Source organism: Artemia franciscana, chromosome 13 (genome assembly GCF_032884065.1).
Source record: "Artemia franciscana chromosome 13, ASM3288406v1, whole genome shotgun sequence".
In the NCBI taxonomy this organism is placed as follows: Eukaryota; Metazoa; Arthropoda; class Branchiopoda; order Anostraca; family Artemiidae; genus Artemia; species Artemia franciscana.
Window position 1 is genome coordinate 23,623,422 of NC_088875.1, and position 25,044 is coordinate 23,648,465.

A 25,044-nucleotide genomic window follows, 5' to 3' on the forward strand; every position below is an offset into this window, starting at 1 on the left:
TTCAGAAATTAAATAAAAAAACTAGTTTTTTAAACTGAAAGTAAGGAGCAATATTAAAACTTAATACAAACAGAAACTACTCTGTATATGAAATGGGTTGTCCCCTCTGCAATTCCTTGCTCTTTACAATAAAGTTTGATTCTTTGCCACAATTCTACTTTTTAAAACAATTAAAAACTTTAGCGTAAAGAGTGAGGGATTGCAGAGGGGACAACCCATTTCATATACAGAGTAATTTCTGTTCATTTTAAGTTTTAATATTGCTCCTTACTTTCAGTTTAAAAAACTAGTTTTTTTTTAATTAATCTGTTTAGGGATTAAGCATAGGGAATCATGTTTGAGGAGTTAGCTTGGTAAGAGTTTATTTATGGGTGTTTCTGAATTCATAAAGTGTTTGAAAGTTTGTTTGCTTGTTTAAGTTGTTTGCAAGTTTGTTTGCTTTTTTAAGTTGTTTGGAATTAGGTGCTTGTATAAAGTTGCATGTGTTTGCTATGGCCTGCAGGCTTTTTTGCAAATAAATCTTATATATGACATTTTGCCTTGTTTTATCAAATAAATATAATACAGAATTTGTAGAACAGACAGAGAAGTTGAACAAATAGGCAGAACAATAAATGTGTTTTTATTCCCTTTACTGCCTATGTCAATAAAAAAGCCAGGGATTTACTGTTTTCATTCCCTGGAAATTAGTCTTATACCTGGTTCCAAAAGTGAGATTGAATTTGTCAAAGCTTGGAGGTTTATTCCTCCTGTCTGTTTAAAGAAAACAGATGCATAATTGAAGTTTTGTTCATTTCTATCTTACATTTCATGGGCATCCATGGTATTTCTTCCTTTATTAATCTGTCTTGTTTCTTTTCTGCAGGATTTTTTTTGTCTCATTTTTAGTAAGATACAAATTTTTATTTACAAATTACTTATACTAGAAGCACATTTTCAAGACTTTGACCTAACTTAGGATCCCTTATTCTAAAGGCATGATTGAATTTCTTGAAGCTAGAAATTTCTTTTGTGGCAAATTCAATGGTAAATATTTAGTTCACCCTTTTTGCAACTTAATAGTGGTAAAATAGGCAAGATTGTAAATTTTTAGTGACTGCAATATATTTCACCCATTGCTAATTGCAGTAGAAAGGAAAGTCACTTGTAAGGACCCCCAAAGAATTATTTCAGATTTTTTTAAAAAGGCTTTACTACCCATAAAGCTGGCATAACTGGAGAAGGGGCTTCTCAGGAATTAATGACTTTAAAAGCTATACATTATACATAAAAATGCACATTTTTATGCAGAAAGGCAGAAAGTTATTTATTACTAATCAACTACAGCAGGTATATCTATTGCTTTCTTTAACCATCAATAAAGATAAAATGCATGCTGAAAACTGAATGCTCTTTGGAAACGTTCTTTAGACACACTAATTGTGAGATGGATATCAACAAAATTCCAATAGGGTTTGTATTTACTTAAGATTTACAAACAAGCATATTGAATGCTTAATTTTGTGATATCCTAATCTCTAAACAGTAAACTAGATTCCTTACATTTCCTAATAGTTTTCCACCAGCTCATTTCAGCAAAATCATTTGTAATGACAATACACCCTTTGCTTTGGTGGCCTGGCCTTTTCAAAAATGAAAGACAACTGCTAGTAGGCTAAGCTAGTTCTGCTTGAAATTTGCTATATGAGTTAAGGTATCACTGAGATGGATTATGTTTTTTGCCGCATTTTTAACTGGATTATGAAGCCCATCTCTAAGTTGAACAAAAGATTAATTTTATCCATCTTTTGTTGGTTTCACAAGGATTTTAGTTGAACTTGTATCCTTGTGAAAATGGCCCCTAAGAAACTTTTACAAGATATTAAAAACTTCAGGGTGAAAGATGAGTTATTAAGGAGGGGGATGCTACCCTCATTTATGAATCATTTAAGAATTTACTGTAGCTACTAGCCCCTGACAAATATTGAAAACACAAACTTTAGATGTCAAGTATAATAAAACAAAGATGTTATTATCCTTGACATTGCAAGTTGCTCAGAATTACAATGGACACCACCAAACTAAGCATTTATGTTTGCACTAATTTGTTGTAAATACAGAAAAGCAAGTTAATGTTTACATTCCATCAGAAATTTATATTTTTGCAACAAGCCAACAACTGCATCCATAACCAAAGTGATAAGATGCTTATCAATGCATTTCTGAGGAAAAAAAAATATTTGATGGGAGAATTTTCTGCAGGAAAAATTCTCCACAAAGAAGAAATTCTAGCTAGGAAAAGTTATGTGATTTGATTTCTGCTCCACAATACTCTGTTCTTTATGCTACAGTTTGACCTTTTGTTTTAATTTTTTAACTCTTGAAACACAAGGGCCATTTAAATAAAATCAAAAACTTTTAAGTCCTAAAAAACTGTTTCTATGTAATATAAAGAAATAACAAATTATTGGCTTTGGGTGAAACTAATGTTACCAGATAGTACATGAGAAATTGGGCAACATCATTCTTTTCCAAATTGGGTTTTGTTTAAAATAATATGTATTTTTCAAGAAAATCCTGACATTATGGGAATGATGGGAACCATTTTTGGAATTAACATACAAAATAGCATGAAACTTGGCAAAATACTTTACGGAATTTTCAAAACTGTAATTTTGGAGGCCAATGTTATCTATGAGTATATTTATTAATGCCAAACCTGAAAAAATTAATTCCAAGAAATTAGAAGTTTATTGTACAAAGACAGTGATAGGCGATGTAGCCTATATGATTATTTCTGCTATTTAACCAACATTCTTTCTTGGGAAAAAAGAAAATAACTAAATGAAAACCATAAAATAGCCTAAACTCAAAAACATAGTCAAATAAAGAATATTTCTGCTATTTAACCAGCAAAACAAAATTAGCTAAATAGAAAGCATAAAACAGACCATAGTCAGAAGCCAGGAAGCAAAAAGAGACTTGTTGGTTGTACAGGCTGTCAGGTATTTAGTCAAAATGTTCCTATTGGGTTAGTTGGTCTATACATATGGTAAACTTTTTCTTCAAATATGCACATCAAAATAAAGACTCACAATTATTGTATACAAGATGACATCTTTGCATACAAGATGATGAATAACATCATAATCGCAGGTTACAATAATAAATGACTTTGTAGCAAAACAAAATAATGTATTTTTAAATAAAATCAGAATCGTTTTTTCTTGGTCCTAAAAAACTGTTTCTATGTAATAAAAAAATTACAAATTATTAGTCAACATAATACTTGTCTCCACTCCAACATTCATTTATACATATACCCCACAATAGAGAAAATGGGGTAGCTAAGTAGTAATGCTATTTGGCAGTTGCTGCTAGTGTCAGCAGCTTTTGGAATTCTATTTAATTGTGATATTGGCAGCTTTGGAACTTGTCCATACCTGAATATACAAGATTGTGTCTAGAAAAATAATAACTTGCAAGATTAAATTGAATATTATATTACAACTTACTAGCATTTTTATCTGATCCTACATCAGTATCCATTATTTCATCAATAAGCAACTGTAGAACTAAATAATGTTGTGGCATTTCTGATGTACCACTGGCAGAGTTCATTGTATGAAGATTTGAAAAAAGCTGTAAAATTGTTTCTAGCTGAGATAATCTATTGAATTTTTGAAGTCATTTGATATTTTAGGATTTTGTAAGATATCTGTTTCAATAATAGTGAGTGTTTTGAAGAGTATCAAGTATTTGAGATGAAAGGAATGCATACAAAGTCTATAGTTTCAGTTATTTTTGTTTTCTACCTATCAAAAGACAACAGTTTTTGAACAGCCATCAGAAGAGAGAAATTTCCCTTCACAAAAAAATCCTAAATCAGCCATTGAATTTGTATGCACCCATCTCTATGCTATATTTTTCATGAATTTTGGAATATTTGATGGAGGCTGTAAAATTTTGTTCCTTTATTGGGCTTTGAATAAATCATTTTTATCTTGGACTGTGGTCTCAAAGAAAGCCTAGATTTAATTAGAAGCAAATACAGTAAACCGAAAACTGTGTTGTGACTACTCTGCTTCATAAAGGTTAAACTTGGTGAACTGAATATTTCAAATATATGTCATCCACTTTGCTCTAAATTAAATCCTACCTGCAAGTTTCTGTTTCTTTCTCTTGTTAAGTTTAGGTCATGGGCCTAAGTATGAGCCTGATTTGGTTATTAAACAAGTTTCTGAAAATCATATTGCCCTAACAACAAAATGTTCTGTGTTCACAAATTAATGCCCAAGAAAACATTTTTAATTATCATGAAAAACTGGCATTTTTTATATAGCTTATACCTTTGATCTGATACAAGTTTAACCTATTCATAAGCAAATACTATAAAATTATGCAAATAAATAAAAAAACAAATTCCATAAAAATGAAGACATGAAACCCTTAGAATTTTCTATGAATAAGCTGAAATCAGTCAAGTATAAAATAAAACAAAATCCAGGACAAAACCAAAGTCTTTCTGCTATGCTAATTCACAAATGGCACTAATTTACAAAACTGTAAATGGGAGGGGGAAGGGAATGTATTTTGAAAATCTGAGGAGGGGGGTTCCTTGATGGATGTACCAAAACATATATATTTCAATGAAAATTCCCAAAGAATTTTGCCAAAGCTAGGGGAACTCTCTCTCATTTGATGCAGATCCATTATTAAAAAATAATTTAGTAAGCTCAAATACTTTTAAAGATAGCCTAGTGAAAAGGCCATCATTTGGAAATTTTAACTAGCCTAGTTTAAAATTCTAACCTTAATAGTTCAACTGAATGTAAGAAAAAAGATAGGCCTAAGCCAAAGAGTTTCAATAATCAATACTACTGTATGCTATCTCAGACACTAATGCACTGAAATTAATATAGAAACAGGATATTTAAACCAAATCTAGGTTAATGCCCACAGATTTATTGCAAAATTAATACCTTTCCATAATGAATTTGGCATTAAGTTATCTATGCAGCATTCTGCTATTCTTTTTGTGAACAATGTAGGTCAATTTTATACAGTGGGTTAAATTTAAGATATAGGTTAGGCTAGCTTAATCAATCAGGAAACAATGCAGAAAAAATAATTGTGGTAAAATTCTAGTTTAGATACTTTTTGCTATCTTGGCAAGAGGTTACGTTATTCAAACTATACCCAAGACAAACAAGTTTAAACATGCAACTAGCCTAGAATATCCTATTCATACACCCCTAGAGTGTATCTAATTTTTTTGATTTCAAGATCAGTTCCAAATTATTCTAAAGAGTTTCCTCTACTGGTTGGTGGCCTTAGCTACAATATTTACAAGGAATTATGCACAGGAAGTTATTCTAAATTCAGACTATGTTGTTGTAGAGAAAATACGCTCGGCTTTCGCCCTCTGCGTCACCAAACAATAATTAAACTTAAAATCACAGAAACAAAAAGAACATACAAATCAAATCATCTTCTCTTCTCACCACACTCTTGTGACTGAAAAAAAAAAAAAAAAAAAAAAAAAAAAAAAAAAAAAAAAAGAAATTACAACCAGTTGAAAATCTTTGTTGAAGACACAAAAACTCCCAATGCCTCCAATATTTTTAACTCCTTATCTTTACTAACACGAGTGAAACCTAAAACGAGAGGAGTGGACGTCTTCAGGCCCAATGATTCAATTTTTCTGATCAGAATATTTCTCTCAGTTGTGAAACGAGGGCATTCTGAGAGAATGTGATCTATAGTTTTATCAATATTTACACACCTAAAAAAAGGGCATGACTTGCTATCTGTAAGATGATATAGTGCTTGACGAGATCTGGTCATTGCATGACCAGTTCTCAGACGGAAAATAGAGTTTGCAATTTTCCTATTTGGGTGGATAAGGTGATGTGGGATATAATGCCCCTCAAAAGACAAAACATAAATATTTGTTGTTGCAATACATCTATTATTAATTCTAATAGAACTTGCAGCAGAGGTTATTAACTTTGAAGTTTCATTTACAGTGAGAGCAACCTTCCAAGTAATTGGGTGGTGGATAGCCTGTTTTGCAATACTGTCAGCAATTTCATTTCCCTTAATCCTTATGTGAGAAGGAACCCAGACCATTTTCAGTTGAAGACCATCAGAAGACATTATTTTCTGAATTTTTCCCTGTAGATGAACAATAATTGGAATAACTTTTCCTTGCCTCTTTTTTAGATCAGAAAGAACACTTTTAGAGTCAGAAAAGATAACAAATGAGCCTGATCCTACTTCCAGCACTGTATCCAAAGCTTTTTGGAGAGCAAGACATTCTGCATGGAAAATGGAGATTCCATCTGAAACTCTAATCCCAACTGATGAGCCATTCCACTCAGAAAAAATGCCTATGGATGCCTTCCCATCATTTGAGACAGATCCATCAGTAAATATCTTTTTCCAATTATAAAATTCAACCATTTTAGCTAGTGTAAGTTGATGAAGGATTAGACTATTCATTTTATTCTTAGGAAAATCCATGCCAGGGATTTTTATATCTATAACATTATCAATGCTATTAGGAGTGTTGGGAGATATCTGGGTCTGACAAGAAAAGATTAGGTTTTCAGGAACACCTATGCCATTGAGCAAGGAGACCAACTTGATAATGGCTGGACTACTATATGTCTTCCGATTTTCATAGAGAAATGTATGATTTATGAGACACTCCTTGAGAACATGGAGGTTTTGGTTAGTATTTACTTTCATAAAGTAATTAGAAGAAAGTTTCAAGAATCTTTCTTCTAAAGAAGGTATATTAACCTCATTGAACAGAGCTGCAATAGGAGTACTTTTTAGTGCACCTGTGATTAATCTCAGGCCATGGTGAACTATTGATTCAATTTTAGAAATTAACTTTTTTGAAGCTGAGTAATAGACAGGGAGACAATATTCAATCTTTCCATATATTATAGATGTGAATAGTTTTTGAAGACTATCTCGGCTAGCTCCCCACTTTTGCCCAGCAACAGCACGCATAAAATTCAGTCGTTTTTCAAGTGCATCACAAAGATGAGAGATATGATCATTCCAATTTAACTTACTATCCAGCCACATACCAAGGAATTTCACATTCCTGGCAAAATGAATTTGTTGTTTATATAGAGTCAGATTAATTGAGAGACAATCTTGCCTAAGGTCAATTTTCCTAGAAAAAACCATGCCAGTGGTCTTTGGGATAGAAAAAACCAGATTTTTTGTATTAAGCCATATTGACAGTTTATCAATTGCTCCCTGGAGCTTGGGTTGACAAGCTTCAGGAGAGGAGCCTTCAGTCCAAAGAGCTAAGTCATCTGCATATAAGACAAACTTTATTGAGGGCATATCAGCCAAAATAATATCATTAATCAGTATGTTAAAAAGAAGAGGACTCAAAACTCCTCCTTGAGAAACACCTAATGAGACTGTACTAGCAGAGGAGCATATGGATCCAACTCTGGTTTTAATAGTCCTATTAAAAAGCATTGCCCTGCACCACTTCCAGAAATTATTTCCAACATTAAATTTATGAGCCTGTCTTAGGATTGCAAAGGGGTCCAATGTATCATAAGCTTTCTTAATATCAAAGAAGACTGCAGAAACAACTCTCTTTCTTGTAAAAGCTTTCTTAATGTCATGATCAAGTTGAATTAGGTTATCAAGGGTTGATCTACCTTTCCGAAAACCTGCTTGTTCAGCAATAAGAGAATTATCAATAAGGGGTTCAAATCTCAACTTAATCATTTTCTCATAGAGTTTAGCAATGCATGAGGTTAAGGCAATTGGGCGGTATGAAGCTGGGTCTGAACGATCCCCTTTACCTTTATAAATTGGGACTAGAATAGAAGACTTCCAAGCAGATGGGACAGTGCCACTTTCCCAACATCTGTTAAACAAGTAAAGAAGAGGGACCAAGAAAGTCGGTGGAAGAGCTCTAAGCATCTTATTGTGGACCAAATCTTCACCCATTGCTGAGTCATTTAGAGACTGTATTGTAGAAGTTAGCACATCCATATCAAAATCTTTGTCAAGATTAGTGACAGACCCTGGGGGAAACTGAGCTTCCATAAACATTGAGTTATTATATGTGTTACTATTTGAAGATTGACCTGCAAAATAACTATTCAAAGACTCTGCCACTTCATATGGCTTGTACATAATTGAACCATCATTGGACTTAATCTTTGGAGTAGACTGATCACTATGCTGATAACCTGCAAATTTTCTGAAATTTTTCCAAAGTGTTTTAGAAGGAGTTGACTGATTAAACTGATTTTCACAAATATCTTCCCAAGCTGCTTTTCTTTCAGCTAGGACATGTTTCTTAAAAGTAGCTTCGGCCTTTCTCATTTCAATTTTTTTGAAAAGGTTGCTTTTATCTGAAAGCCAGATTTTTCTAGCATTACACTTATTTTGTTTTAGTGATTCTAAATTATTATTCCAAAAGTGAACATTTTTTTTTCTATTTTTTACTAGTTGTGTTTGGAGTTTGAAAAATAAATTTGAAGCATCAATGATGCTTTTAGTGATATTTTCATTTAAAACATCTATATCATTAATTAGAGCTGGTACCATACTCCCCAATTTAAGTGCCCATGGTTTCCAATTATCATCATTGAAAATCCATCTAGGAGCAATGTTAAATTTAGAGAGAACTGGTCTTTTTGACAGTTCTGTAATAAGTGGGTAATGCTGGCTGCCAAGATTGTCATGGAACCTGGACACCTTACTATAAGCAGATAGTCTGCTACCAACAAAACAAAGATCAATGGTTGAGTTTTTACCATTGGAGGAGTGCACATAAGTTCCTAAATTCTTAGGTGTGATTAGTGTGTGGGAAATCTGACTGATAGAGATTGAATCCAAGAGCAACAATGATTGAGGGTCTCTAGGGTGGGTTGAGTCCCACAGGGGATGGTGAAGATTGAAATCTCCAAGTATTAGTTGGTTTGGGGAAAGATCTAATAATTTCTTGAAGGTTGGGTTATTGAAAGAAGAGGGTTTATTTATATAGATATTGACTACTGACAAGGGGGGAAGGTCATCCATCTCAACCTTTATAACTAGTATTTCCATTGATGACTGGACATCAATATTGACAACAGAGCTAATCAAGTCCTTTCTCACAAGAGTCAATAGGCCTCCACCTTTTTGAGAAGAGGAATTTAGGACCCTATCTTTTCTATGTGATGTATAATTTTTAACGCTAAAATTTCTTCCAGGGGACAAATGGGATTCTTGGATGCAGACAATTTCTGGGGATTCAATGTCCAAAAATCTTTTTAACTCAACCAAACGATCAATGGGTAGACCTGTAGTGTTAAATTGAACTATTTTCATTCTAAACTGTTAGCTGTCTTTGATATTAAGGATTGTTTCCGTTTGTTTTTAGTTGCTTTCTGTTTTGAGATAGGTGAGAGAGCATTTGCATTTCTTTTAAGGAATTGATTTTTTGCTGGAGAAGGTTTTTTGGAGATTTCTGATGTTGGTTTTACAGGTGAAGTAGAGATTAGGACAGAGTCAAGAGATTCCAAATCATCTTCAGAAATAGAATGATTTGAGGTGAGATCTTTAAATGTTCTATCAGATGGTCCATGCGAGGAACTAAAGTCTTGAAACATTTTTTCTAAACGGCCTGAGATAGAATCTTCAATTTGTTTAAATTTTGAGGATAGGAATGAGCTGATCATTTCAGGAATTCTAACTGTCAAGATATCATCAATTATTTTCTTGATTAGGGGTTCTAATACTGTTTGTTGAGTTGACATGAATGGGCTAGGAGTGGGGTTTTCAGGGGATGGAATGGGAGGGAATTCTTCATTAGAAAGAGCTGGAGTTGTGTCATTTAGTTGCATGTTGGATTTAAGGATATCTGCATACTTTTTTTTTGCAGCACCAATAGTGATTTTTTCTTGTACTGCCTTAACAATAACCTTTTCAACATTTTTTGTTACAGGACATGCTTTGTCTTTAGCGTGATGGTTGCCAAGACAATTGGGGCACTTGAATAGTGTAATATTATCTCTCTTAATAATACAAGAAGATGTTAGATGGTTGTTGGCACATCTTGAACATCTAGGTTTACTGCGACATACTTTGGCAGTGTGGCCATGCCTTTGGCAGTGATTGCAGATCATGACACGGGGAATATATGTCTTGACTTTTTTTTCCATACCCAGAATACAAATAAATTCAGGAAGGTCAAGTGAAGGAGTAAGGATAAACCCATCAACATTCATCTTGTCAGATGTCTGTTGACCAAAAAGTGGACGTACTCTTGTGAAACCTTGATCCATCAGTTCATCTAATAAGGTTTCACTTGTAAAAATACCCTTGTCAAAGAATACCAGCCCCTCAGGCATGAAACCGTTGGGGGAGTTTGAGTGCAATCCCTGAGAGCCTTGAGCTGAGGAATCCTTCTCACATGAGAATGTTAATGATTGGTTATTATCCAAAACTAGCTCCCCTATCGCTAGTATCTTGTTCAGTACTGCTTGATTTCTGATCTTAAGGCAGTTAGAACCATTTGAGGATTCTACCAAAATTGTATCTTTTTGGCATTCATTAAATTGATTTCTCAACAACATAATTCCTTTCATGATTACACCCAGTGGTGGATTATGAAGACCAGGCTGCCCTATTTTAGTCAACCATACTCTAATGATACTGTCCTCACCCGTGAGAACACCCGATCCCCCTGAATCATGGGGGTTAGGCATGATGAAAGCCTTTCCAATCACAACAGAAAAAAAAAAAGTAGAAAGAAATTCCACAAAACCAGTCACAGGGTGAAAAGAAGAGAAGGAAAAATATCTTAAATACCTTAATATTAACTATTTAAACAGTAAAACAAAGAAAATAAGAAAATTAGCAAAATGCTTTATCAAATTAATCTTTTCTTCCTCTTTAACAAAAAAATTCAGACTAAATGAGTCTAAAACAAATGTTATCAAAATCTTGGTCGTAATTTTTTTTTCTATCTGAATAAGACCTTAGTTACTTCAAAAGCCGTTCCTGGTGAATGTAAAATTTAAGTAACTTCTCTAGTTACTTTAAAGTTACTTGATTTTTCAGCTGGAACACCCTCTAAGAAGAAGGATTTTTCAAAGTATAAGAAATGCAAATGCACACACCACTGGGATCATTTTACAAGAGCAAGGAATAAACTAAGGCAACTGACTAGGCACTTCATTGCTTACTATGAAGATAACTTGATATTGAACATCAAAGACAACCCAAAGAGGTTCTAAAGATACATATCTGCTAAAGATAAGAGTAGACAAACTATTTCATTCCTGCTCAATCCTGAAAGAAAAAAGCTGGAAGATAAGGAGGACATTGCATATTGGACCCCCCTGATCAGCCACAGTACACCAAGTGCTTCAGCTGGCTTAAAGCGGATGCACATTGGCATCACTTAACTTAGTTAAGTAGTCTAAGTTAAGTGATTTTACTTAGGTCTCTTCACATTGAAATCTTGCCGTTCACATTGAAAAATGAAAAATGACTAATAGGACTAGGCAAAAATTTTGAATTGTTGGATCATGGAATTGAGGATGGATAACACTTATATGGTCAATGATAATGAAAGTAGCTCTGATGAAGATTTGCTGCTAATTCTTCACTTAAGGCAGCAAAAGAAGAAAATTAAAGGGTATTTCAAAGTCATAGATGCTGTTTTAACGGAATAACCCACTAATGATTTGGTCTAACTGAATTTCATATAGGGCCTATGGCCTCGTGAAGGCAATATATATATATATATATATATATATATATATCTTGAAAAGATAAATCACCAATGCAACAGCAAAAACACATAAAAAAAAGGGACAGAAGGAGAAAAGGAAGACTGTTTTCCTAAATTAGTGATTAATATAGACCAGCACTTGAATGAGGCCTTAACCCTACTCATCCATTCAATCACATAGGTCAAACAGCATAGCCAAACACAATCAACCATAAAGAATAATCCATGGACAGGCAGTCATGTCGTCAATAAGTTGTCATTTACCAAACAATAGAAAAAATAATAAAGACAAATAATTCAGAGGCAACAACCCAACACAAGGGCTAATTTACCATATTACCAAAAACATGGTAAAATTTTAGTTTAGTGACTTCTTGCTATCTCGGAAAGGGGCTAGGTATCCCAGGGAGGTATTTTAAAGTACCTACTTCCAATCCCTCTCACTCAAGAGGACCCTGAAATTTGCCTACATAGCAGGTCTATACCTACCAAAATTTTTAGAAAACAACATTTTACCTTAATTTTCAGTTACCAGTTGCTTTTTCTCTGCCACTAGTTCTGAAAATGAAACTGTTATTTGAATAAAATTCTGAGCCATATCAATGGTTTTTTTTTCAAAATTTTGGAAATGTATTTGCATATCTTTAAAACCTTATAAATTGGGATTGAACAAAGTTGTCAAGCTGAAAACAATTTTGTTGTACTTCATTCAAGCAGAAGATCTATTTTGCAAGGTTTCACTTTTATAGCACATATTTTTAAAGGTCATCAAAGGTCAGGACACTTTTGAGGGAGAGTGAGTGGAGGTAGGCACTTCAAAATACCTTCCCAGGACATACTTTAGTCTGTAGACAAATCCCTGAAAGTTTCATTTTCCTAACTCAACCTCTTTCCGAGATAGCAAGAAGTCACTAAACTAGAATTTTACCATATATATATATATATATATATATACATATATATATATATATATATATATATATATATATATATATATATATATATATATATATATATATATATATATATATATATAAATATATATAGCCTAGGCTATATATGTATATAGTCTGTATCCTAGGAAATGGAAACATGAACAAAATCCCAGGTAGAAATAGGGTGTTTAATTGGGATGCTTCAATGCCCTGGTTGGTAGAAATAGTGAGGGAAAGTAGGATTGAATTATACTTTTTGTATTAATGTTCGAAATATGGTCAGTCAGTCAGGTATCCAGGTAAATTCTAACATTGGCATATATTTTGAAGAACTTAACAATTTTTGTACACATGGTTTGTGAAAATGATTGGTAAAATGCATTGGCATAAAATTTTAATCACAGTGTCCATTTTCTATTTATGCAGTTCTAATTGTTCTAAGCCTTAACATTACTCTTTACTTTCCTTTAATTTTCAGTTATTACCAAAATAGTTTTAAAGCATTGGTTTCTTTGACAAGTACTAATTGAATTCAAATTTTTATGTTTGTGTTACAGCTGAATTGACCAGTCAAACAGTCTTTTGCTTAAACTATAATATGAAAGGAATATTACTTTAATTTGTTTATAATTTATATATTTACTTTTTAGGAAGAAAAGACTATGGGTACATCCAATTCTACAAGAAAGGGAGAGGACTGTGAAAGGCCACCTGACACTGCTTAATGACTTACTTATGAGAGACGATGAAGAGAAATTTTTAAATTTTGTAAGATTAACAAAGTCAGAGTATGTTGAATTGCTTAGTTTAGTGAGGCCTTTTATAACAAAAAAAAACACCAATTTTAGAAAGGCAATCTCTCCAGAACTGAAGCTTGCTTTGACACTAAGATATCTGGGTACTGGTATGTCAATGGCAGCTCTCCATTATGAATTTCGTGTTGGTCACTCAACAGTTTCACAGATATTATCAGATACAATGATAGCAATATATGAAGTTTTAAGTCCAATGTATCTGCAAGAGCCTCAATCAGATACATTGAAAAGTGTCAGTGAAACTTTTAGGGCAAAATGTTTTTTGCCAAATTGCATTGGTGCCTTAGATGGTAAACATGTGCGAATTCAGTGCCCATACAAGTCTGGGTCTCAATTTTACAATTATAAAAATTATTTTAGCCTTATACTTTTAGCTGCATGTGATGCTAATTACAAGTTTATTTATGTAGATGTTGGAGCTTTTGGAAGTGAGAGTGATGGGGGTGTATTTGCCAGGTCAGATCTTGGGAAAGGCATAGACACTGGGAAAATAAAGCTTCCTGATTCACTTCCATTGCCTGGAACAACAGAAAATTTTCCATTTTTTTTTGTTGCTGATGAAGCCTTTCCATTGTGTAGTTATATAATGAGACCTTTTCCTGGAAATAGACTCTCAGAAGCACAAAAAATTTTCAATTACCGATTATCCACAGCTCGGCGCCTAATTGAAAATACGTTTGGTATACTTGTGCAGAGGTTCAGAATTTTCCGAACTGAAATACTAGCACAGCCTGAAAAAGTAAAAGCAATAATCATTGCTTCTGTATGTTTACACAATTTCATTATTTCAACTAGAGGAGCCCCAACTGATATTCAAGAGCTATCAATAGGAAGTGGGATTTCTCAGCTTGGCAGAGTTGGGAGCAACAATTCTTCCAGAACAAATCAAGATCTTAGAAATAGACTAATGGATTATTTCTTATCTGTAGAGGGTGCTGTTCCTTGGCAGCGAGAAAAAGCATTGAGAGGCATATTGTGACTTGATTTATAAATAAATATGCATGTAAACATATCATACACTATTTGTATATATAGATATCCTGAATATATATATATAGAGAGAAAGCATTTAATATGAAATGACTAAAGATCAAAATATAATAACAAAAAAAATCAAATATTGGCTTAAAGTGAAAAAGATAAAACATATTTCAACGTTTTTTGGTATGTTCTAGTATAGCATTCATGATTTTCATGCGACACTGCAGTTTCTCCTCAGCTGGTATATCCTTCATGAATGATACAAGTGACATTAGAAAATGCTGGTCTTCATCCATAGTTATAACTTTATTTTTATCCCTTTTTTGTTTTTCACTCAGGTATGAGAGAATTGCTTCATCAGTTGCAGATGAAGTACTTCCCTCTGTTTTGGTTCGGTTTCTTTTTTGAACGTTTTTATAAGTTTGGAAGTGCTCATCTGGAGCAATTGAAGTGGATGCCTGTGGAGATTCCGTTTCGATTAGCAATTCTTCTGAATTGGCTTCTTCTTGGGACACACAGCGAAATTCTGGAAAATAGAATACATTAATGTTTGATGGATGAAGGTTTGTACTATAGTTTATGATTCTGTTCTGCAAAAACGAGGGACAAGTTACTGAACAGAAGAGCTCTATTTTATTTTATTTATTTAGATTATATAGTTAACATACAAATAGTTTTGATGCCAGTTCTTTTATATAAGGGAAGAGCATATACTTATACCATGCTAAGAAAGTAATTCAAATTGGGACTGAAGATCGATTTAACACAAACTCAACAAAAATAGCAGCAATGTTTTTAAAACAGAAGATAAAACTGTTAAGACAAAAGTAACAACTCCTAAAAACAAGAAACTAAGACAATAAGAGCTGAGAGCTCATATGGCACGTGAGAGGAGGTTGGAAGAGCCAAGAGATTCTTCCCACCAGGTTTCATCCAAACCTCTCCACTCTAAGCATTTTCCAAGATTTCAGGTTTCCCCCTCCAACTCCCCCAATGCCACCGGATCCGGTCGAGATTTAAAATAAAAGTTCTGAGACACTATATCCTGCTAAATTTAAAATTTCATTAAGATCCAATCACCCGTTTGTAAGTTAAGAATACCTCATTTTTTCTAATTTTCCAAACTAACTGTCTTCCCACTCCTCGCCAGATGGTCGAATCGGGGAAGAGACTATTTCAATTTAATCTTGTCTGGTCCCTGATACGCCTGCCAAATTTTATTGTCCTAGTTTATCTGGAAGTGCCCAAACTAGCAAAACCAAGACTGACAAACTGACAGAAATTGCAATCGCTGTATGTCATTTGGTGAATACCAAGTGCCATAAAAATCTTGGGGCCAAAGCCCCCCCTTGAGTTAATTAATAATAATCATATTTCTCATAAATACCGAACATAAATTTAACATTTATGTTTATGTCAATAATTGCAAATCTCATTTTCTTTTGGACCAAAAGTAATTGTACACTTTCTGATAATTGTATAGTTGAAAGTTTTTGGGGCTAGGGACTCCTCCCATTCCAGGTCAATTTACATTGAAAATGTATCCCAAATACTAATTAGAAATTCAATACGTTTAAACACTTCATTATTTTCGATCTTGAACTTAGAATAATGCTACCAGTATTTCCAATATTAGTATTGGAATACTATTGTTTCCATAATATATCAAGTTTTAAATTTTTGTTGTATAAATAATAAGGACCAACCTGAAGGACTATGAGTAATATCAAAATCAATTTCTTCAGAGTAATCTTCTGTTATTTGCTGTTCGATTACATTGATGACAGGCAATGAAGATACACAGTTACCTAAAACAAATTATTCTTAGAAACAAGGCTGGAAATTAATATGAAGGGTTTTCTTGAAGTAAAAAATTACCATGATATATTCACATAACATCACATTATTATTCTTAATTTAATTTTTGACAATCCAGGTTAAATTTCATAGATACAAACTCTTTTGATAATCGAGTTTTACATTCATTGATATGTTATTTTTCAATGTCAACATTAGTTTTGTGTTCAGGTTGCATAAGTCTTAAGCCTTTAAACAACAATTATAGTGCCAATCAACCAATTCTTATAACACAGATATTCAAATTAAAATGAAGCAATACCTTTTATAATTGTTACTTAGCATATACAAACACATATTATTTAGGACATACAAACTGTAAACTAATCTGTGATGGCTGCCATTTGATTCCTTGTTAATAAATATATATAATATATATAAATATATATATATATATATATATATATATATATTTTTTTTCAGTTTATATGTACAATTCCATACCAATGGTTTTTCTGCTCCTATCAATGATAACATCTCTTAAAAAATCCATTCTTTGAATAAACTCCTGGTTTGCTGCCTTTGTCTTCAAAGCTGCAGAACCACTTGGCAGTTTTGAAATTTTCTTCAGTCGGACATATCGCTCTCTCAGACTGACCCATTTTTTTTGAAGCTCAGTAACTGCAAAAAAGAAGTAAATGAAGTTTTGATAAATTTTATGGAAATTATTTTAGTTGAAGGAGATTTTTCATTTTTAGCTTTTTCATATCTTTTTCTTTTTTTAACTTTGTCATGTCACTTCTAAAATTGATGATTACACAGTCCCAAACAAGAAAGGGGGTCCATTCCTTTTCCATGCAAGCCCAACAAGTTTTAAATTTAGCTCCCTCTCCCCACCCTCCAAATAAAAGAAGCAAATTTAATTATTCTTGCTTGAACTACAGTCCTTTAACAATAGTTTCTAAATTTTTAACAAAATCATGAAGCATTACAAAACATTTTTTTGCCATGTTTTATCTAAAATTCAGTAAAGCATCAATATCACCATTATATTATGAAAAACTGCATCTTTTATATCTACCACTACATCTTTGCATTTCCCCATGGATTTCAAAAATTAAAAATTTCTGGCAGTTTTCTTTGAAAGACCTTTTATGTCCTTTTACTTTTTATGAAAGAATTTTATCTAATACAATTAAGGGAAAAGAAAAGAATAGTAAGTGATACTGACTGAAATGTCAAAACTTTTGCCTCCAGCAAATGAAAAAATCAAAACTACCAATTAAAGTTGCAATTTGATGATACACTGATCACTGGTACCTAAAAAAATTTATCATTAAGTAAAAATAAGCTAGTTTAAACTAGTCTATTAAAACTGAAGGAGGTGTGTAACAAGTCAAATTTTTCCTAGTTTATATTCATTCAATCCTGAAACTTGTCAAAACCCTACAAAAAAATGTGGCTCCTATTGTTTTCTATTTGGGCTTCATGCCAGTAACCATTAAATATCTTTTGGAATCTAACTAAAGATTTCCCTTAATAATAATAACAATATTGATAAAAAAATATATTGCAAGGGCAAAGGAAGCCAGACAGTTGTATAGTCTACAAGGTGAACCCACCAAATAACAATGGCCTACAAGCAAAGCATCTAATAGCCAACTAGCATTTCTATTGATTAAGATCACACTACCTTCATATACTAATGCAAGAGGATCTATCCTTCCTAAGCCTGAAAAGACTTATTTCTGTTTAACTTATTTAGCCAAACCAAGGTCTATGCCTACCTGAGATTAATAGTCCTTGACTTGCCATCTGATTTGATGTATGGTAGATCAAATTGTTCCTAGTTACTTATTCATTTAATCCAGAGACTTGTCGAAATCCTACAACAAAAGACAACTCCTATTGTTTTTCTATTGTAGGCTACCTGCCAGAGACCATTAAAAATCCCCTGAACAATCTACTGTACCTTACTAGGCTGTAGATTCCTTTAATAATAATAAACAATATAGCAAGTGCTAGGGAAAAGGAAGTCAGATAGTTGCATTGTCTAACATGTGAACCCATCAAATAACAATAGCCTATAAGCAAAGCTTTTAATAGCCTATTAGCATTTTCATTGATTAAAGATCACACAACCTTCATAAACTGTTGCGAGAGTGTCTATCCTTCCTAAGCCTGAAAAGATTTACACTTCTATCTAACTTATTTATTCAATCCAAGGTCTAGGCCTACCTGAGATTACCATTCCTTGACTTGCCAGCTGATTTGAGAAACTCTCCCATGAATTGATTTTGAGATGCCTATCCTTATAATTGTCATTTTTTGGATTATACAAATAGGGCCTAGAGCTAATAAAATCAATTATCAAATGTTCAACTGAAGACATTTTCAAAGCTTTTCTGAAATAAAAGTCTCACTTATAAGTAATCACTTATAAGTTGAAAAAAGTTCAACTTTGAAAAAAGCCTAAGTTAAGTGAACTAAGTGAAAGTGTAAAGTAAATTAAACGGGTTTTTCGTGCCAATGTGAACGGGACGAAAAACCAATGTGCATCCGGCATTAGAACTGGACAGCAAGAAGTCTCTGGGAGCTTCAGTTCCTCAAGCAATCTCAAGCCTATTACTTCAAAGTCATTATATGTTCACGCTTACACACAATATACTGCTATGGAGAGGCAGCCCATAATAGATAACTTTGCTAGGAAGATGTTTTTGAGCCCATAAAAACCATATCAAAACAAACAAAACCTAGAAGAATTATCCTTCAATCAGAATCTTTTGCAAATACTGTAATGTTTACTAGGTTTTCATATTCCCAAGGGATGGCATACTTCATAGTCACCCTGCAATGCCATTTACTGCCATGGTTCCAGTTAGAAAAACTTGTCAAAGGGCCAGACTGGTGGCACTATGGTGCCATGCAAGCAGAATTCTCCTTTAAGGAATAGGGACAGAATACAGAACTTATGACAGATCAGAAAATATATACAATCTCACAACACTGTAACATCTCCAACCTATTACATCCAGCTTAGATAAAATAAAATATTTATTTCAAAAAAATCTATCACAGACCCACATAGGGCCAAATTTGGACTTTGGAGTCTACAAATCAGATGGTTGTACTAAAACTGGGAAAAATGTTAAAAACAACAACGAAAAGAAAAATCACTGAATAATCGTTTATGAGTCAGTAATTAAACTATAATAATTCATTTAAAAAGATAAAAACTAATAAGCAAATAAGTGCAACAACCTAGGTAGTATCATCAGACAATAAACAAAAGAGAGAAACTAGTGGGATATTTTATTCATTTTATCTCTGATGAAGGGGACCAAAGTTTTTTCATATCTGGAAGTAAAGCAGAAAATGGGGGGCAAAATAGGGATGGGCTCAGAAACAGCTTGAGACGGCTGTAATCTGGATGGGAGAGTGACGTTTGGGGAAAATACTTGCCATCTGAGGGTTTGTTATTGCATTTCTTTTGGAAAACAGAGGCACAAGAAAACCCCTTACACTCAAGGGTTAAGCTGGGAGCAGAGAGTATGGCACTTTGCCTTCTTTGAAAATTATTTGCAAGATTCTTTTTTGGATTGATTTAGTTTTTTTTCAATTCTATGCAAGAGATACCCCGGTGCCAAACTGGATTAGTATATTCGAGATGCAGGCAGACATAAGATGTGTAAATCCTTAAAGAGTGGGAAGGGGGATGCTAAATTTATTTACAAGCTTAAGGAGGGCGATAGATACATTAGCTCTATGGATAACGTCTTTAATGTGGATATCCCACTTTAAATTTGAAGAAATTGTGATGCAAAATAGTTTAAATGAGAACCCAGAAATTTCAGGAGGGATAGGATTAAGAAAATAGGGTAAGGATTTGTGGAAACAAATTGGCATTATCATGCATTTAGAGGGGTTTACTGGCATGTCTAAGTCCAAGGCCTCATCTCCAATTTCATTTAGGATACTCATAGGGTTGCTTGTCAAATTTCTGAAGCAAGTTTCAAAGAAATTTCAAGAAATTTTTTAAAGGGACTTAATGGTTTCCATTTTCCTGCATTTTCTATGGAATAATGCTTCTCATGTGTCATATACTGATGATACCTTTAATATCAGCTGAACTATAGAACAACTTTCTGGAATTTTTGAATCTGCAAGATGATTACCTATATTTTGGTCTTGAATTTGACATAGGGAAATACAGGCTCCTAGTTTTGAACTGGTGTAAAAGCAGCCCTGTTCCATCAATAGCTCTTCGTTCCTCTATAGTTCAGCCAGTAGAAAATATCACATATCCTGGCCTTCCAATCAGTCCAACTCTCTCTCTCTCTCTCTCTTGCACTTGACAACTTCTGATGACTCAAGCTTTTTGTAGAATTGCCCATGCTTATTCATCCATAGTTTCTGTGGAATTGTGCTTCAATTGACATATCCTTGCACCTCTTTTTAATTCATTTACCCTTCCCCACATTCTGTATGTTGTCATTTTTGGGAAATATTTTACCAAATGTGATAACAGAATAGTTCACTCCTTTTTCTTCAGGTTAGCTAAATATCTGCTTCAATTTCCTCAATGGTTACAAAATTTTAGGATTGTTCAGAGGCTTGGAGTAGCTGGCCCCAAAGAAACTGTTTTTCAATGAATAAAAACATAATACAAAGACAGCTAATCATCCTTGGTACCAGCTACTGCTGCATTGCATGCAGTTAAGAGTTGTATATTTTTATGCCATATGTTTATGATTTAGTTATTATTACTTTCTTTTTGTTTTGATTCTTTTGGTTTCTTCTACTAATGTGTTGTGTCTACCTGAGAGTTGTAAGTTTGCCTTTAATATATGTATTATTTTGTTACCATGTTACCATTCCAGCTCCTGAAAAGGTCACTAGATCTCGTAATTTCTGTTCTATAAAGCTGTCTTCCAATATTCTGTTACTATTGACTCAGCTTCAACATTGCTTGTTTTTGTAATTTTGAGTCATAGGTGCTCAGGGCTGGTCAATCATGCAGGACTGCTTCCAGTTAATTAATTAGTTTTTAGACATAGAACATAGTTTGCATAATTTTCTCATTTGTGTTAAGAAGGGAGAGAATGCTTAATTTTTTTTTTTAATTCCATGTCTTACGAAAAATTTAAAATACCCTTGGAAAATAACCATTAAAATCGTCAGTTCAAAATATTTATCAAGACTAGGTTTATTCGGAAATAATCCTATCAAAAATGAGCAACTCTTTATAACTTTGAGCCCTTGTCCTGGTTCATGGCCCACCTTTATGATTGAAATGGTTGCTGATAAATTGTGATGGAATTAATTAGCCAATGAGAGAGCATTTGGCTTTTGAATGATAAGTTTGTTGTACCACTCCATGTCAAGTTTTCTCTATATTTCTGTACAGTGATTTATTTTATTTTTATTCTTTTGAGAAAGATTGATTTCTTATATCAGTCTCAGGATTTTGAGATTGTGCTGCTAAATTTTCACTAGTCTTGCTTAGAGTCTTATTAGGATAGAGTATTGGCGCAAGAGGCTTAAACTTACAACTAAATATGGACTTCTCTTTCCCAGATCTAAAAATATCCAGGTGAAATTGCAGTTGTGAATTGTATTTGGCTTACAGTGTTTTTTTCTTAGAAAGATTGATTTTTTGTATCTGTCTCAGGATTTTAAGATGTTGCTGCTAAACTTTCACTTGTCTTGCTTAGAGTCTTATTAGGATAGAGTATTGGCGCAAGAGGCTTAACCTTACAACTAAATATGGACTTCTCTTTCCCAGTTCTAAAAATATCCAGGTGAAGTTGCAGTTGCGAATTGTAGTTGGAAGAGACCAATCGCTGCTTTGCTTTCTCCAATAATGGTCGCATCTTGAGGATTTAAAGTTGAAATTATCGTTCCTTGTAATTAAACCTTTGTTCAAAACGATATTTAGATCTTCAGTATTCATATGATTGTATGTTTATTATGTCTATTCTTTTCCAGTGATTTCCAATATTGGCCCAAATTAAATTAAAATGAAAAGAGTATATCAGAAATTAGAATATCTTGCTTTAATTGTTCATGAGAAAAGTCAGCTTTATTAGTTTTAGCCATTTAAGTTGTTTAATTGCTAGTGAGAACAATTTAAAGGTCCAGTACTTTGTTAGTCCTAAGTTTACTAGTATGAATAGTGAATACCAAAAGCTTTATTTCTGTACAGAATTTGTTCTTTGACTCTTAAAGTTTGTTTTCTTGAAGGCATTCAGAACTTTTTTTTAATTTTGTTCACAGCTAAGACCCTATGGATGAAAAATTTGGAATCTTATGAGCGATATCAATTTTAAATTAATAAAAGAAAAACCTTAGAAGATTTTGGTATCAAGGTAGGCTTAGACGCAAAATTGGTCCAGATGGCAAAAGCTGTTTTTAATGTTTTGCAGAACAACATTTTTTTTTCTGGTCTATCTATTTTAGCTTATTGCTAGAAAGTTGAAAGGGTTTTAATTCCGTGGTTTTTACAGAAAGTTTTGACATATTTACGGAGATTTGACACAACCAAAAGAAAGATCTTAGAAAATTGATGTTTTCAAGTACAATAGACCTAAAATGGGCCCAGGGGGGAATATATGTTTTTATTTCAATGCTACTTGTGCTTTATAATTGGATTCTGTATACAAAATACAACTTGAACGCATAAAATTCAAATTTAGGTAAATATTTTGCATTAGACTCCTCTTTTATAGCTATTTATAATTTTAGCTTCCTTAATTAATTTTTGTGTTGTATTCTCGTTATTGAAAAAGATTTTTTTTTTTAAATAAGTTGTCCTAACTTTTTTCTGTCTATGATTATAACAGGAGTTACTGTTTGAAAAATAATGTAACAAAACGTTCTGCTACTTTCCTTCTGAGGGATAGTACTAAATAATTGTTACCAGTGGCCTGAGATGGCAAACATTTTGATTGGTTGAATTTTTTAGTGCTGGAGTGTACATTCATGTTGGAAAATGATTATCAGAACTACCCTCATATCATTAAAATCATGGAAATTGAGGTTAGTGACCATCGCACATGATTTTGTTCTTCCTTTTTTATGTCTATTTCTTATATACCTTTTGATAATGATACGAAATGGATTCACAAGTTTTTTGCCGTCTTTAGCTGTTGACATATCCCTCAATCTTCAGCTTAAATTAGGATTTACGAATATATTGTGACAATGCAATTTCAGGTCTTTTCAGAATCTATTTTTGGTTTCTTGTAACGCTTTTTCATGTTGTTTCTAATTCCCGAATTAGTTTCTGATAATTGTTTCATATTAAACAGATTGAAACTGAAAAAATAATTTGAATACTAAAAAATAGGAATATTATACATTATATTTTTTGTAATGGTTGTTTGGCTAAGCCGTTATGATTCTGCTTAGTTCTAATAAAAAGATGCTGCTACCTTCTAATTTGAATGAAAAATTACGCTTTGATTTCACTTTCGGAGGGAAGAGGCAAAATAATTTTTCTCTGGTCTGTGCCTAAGCCCCCCCCCTCCCGACATCTCATACGACCCCTATGCCTTCTCAAGGACAGAACATAATTTGCTCTCTGATGAAAAAATACAAAAGAATATGTTTTGTCAGTTTAATATACATATGCTCATATATATTGTTTATAATTTTAATAATTTTCTATTTATTAAAGTTATCAAAGTGAAAACATTTAATTTTTTCAGTAAAGAGCAAATTATATTCTGGTCTTGAGTAGGCGTAGGGTTTGTAGATTTTTTTTTTTTTTAGATTAGATTAATTTTATTTCAAACATATACAAAACATTTTGCTGTACCAGCTAAGAATTTTCTGTTCGTTTTGGGTTTTATTTATTTGTTGATGCTGATTTGTGGTGATTTTACGCTTGGTAGATTATTTGATTGTAATTATGCTTATTTTTAGTTTAATGGAATTCTTTACTTTTCCTTAAAAAACTTATTTTGTTGAAGCATTTTTTAGTAAATTGTCAGTAATGAACAGAAATATATTGGGAGAAAAATGTTTCCTTTAGATCTTATTTTTTAAAGAAACGATGAGACTGATGCCTATCAAAATTTGTGAAGGGCGGGACAAATTTTATCCATGAAAATTTAAAAAAAGATCATTTTCAAAATTTTTCCTGGTGTCCCAGTAATTACACTGTACTTTAGGTTTCTTTTTCCATTCCTTAAATGGAAATCTGATAAAATTACACAAAAGTTTTCTTTTGTGTTTCAGGGTGTTCGGGGTATACATTTTCGGAGGGGTGGGGGAGTGGTACACTGAATGTAATTTTATGTCTGAAATTCCTCTCACAAATTGAAGTTTGGTCTCCTAGTACTGCTTATTAAAACTGATAACCATAGAAAGAGTATAGGCTGATACCGCTTATATGTGCATGTAGTTTTGTAACCTTAAAGCTATACTGAACAAATGGATATCTCAAAATTTTGATCGAATGATTTTTGAGAAAAAAGAGACGTGTGATGGTCACATGAAAAAAAAAACTAGAAACTTTAATTGCCTTTCAAATGAGCCCTCTCCTGATGTTTTAGGACTATTGGTTTGGTACGATCATCTCTGAGAAAAAACACATCTGTGATCTTTCTTCTGGTAAAAAATTAAAAATTGTACATTTTTGCAGATAAGAGCTTGAAACCTCTATAGAATGGGAAGTTATTCGTGCTTATTAGGTATTTCAGTTGCAAAGAAGAGAATTTGGAGAATTAATTGAGCATCGACTAGATATTAGAAGTAATAA

At 32.9% G+C, this 25,044-nt stretch overlaps 3 protein-coding genes and 1 long non-coding RNA gene across 4 annotated transcripts in view; 2 read left to right on the forward strand and 2 right to left on the reverse strand.

The window, feature by feature from the left end:
• Positions 1-25,044, reverse strand: part of LOC136034680 (uncharacterized) — a 285,081-nt gene that overhangs the window by 220,104 nt on the left and 39,933 nt on the right. The gene's annotated exons all lie outside the window — the stretch shown is intronic.
• The window catches only part of LOC136034686 (uncharacterized), a 45,371-nt gene that overhangs the window by 19,477 nt on the left and 850 nt on the right, over positions 1-25,044 (forward strand). The window contains exon 2 of the long non-coding RNA XR_010619233.1: positions 22,066-22,239. This is a non-coding gene — a long non-coding RNA (uncharacterized LOC136034686). The remainder of the gene's footprint in view (positions 1-22,065; positions 22,240-25,044) is intronic.
• LOC136035096 (uncharacterized) lies at positions 11,479-14,514 on the forward strand. Its single transcript, XM_065716679.1, has 2 exons — positions 11,479-11,656; positions 13,338-14,514. The coding sequence occupies exons 1-2, from the start codon at positions 11,547-11,549 to the stop codon at positions 14,479-14,481; spliced, it is 1,254 nt and encodes a 417-aa protein (XP_065572751.1). The 5' UTR covers positions 11,479-11,546; the 3' UTR covers positions 14,482-14,514.
• On the reverse strand, positions 14,556-18,843 carry LOC136034682 (uncharacterized). The gene is made up of 4 exons (XM_065716005.1): positions 18,519-18,843; positions 16,785-16,961; positions 16,190-16,291; positions 14,556-15,009 (listed from the first exon to the last, which is right to left on the reverse strand). The coding sequence occupies exons 1-4, from the start codon at positions 18,670-18,672 to the stop codon at positions 14,654-14,656; spliced, it is 789 nt and encodes a 262-aa protein (XP_065572077.1). The 5' UTR covers positions 18,673-18,843; the 3' UTR covers positions 14,556-14,653.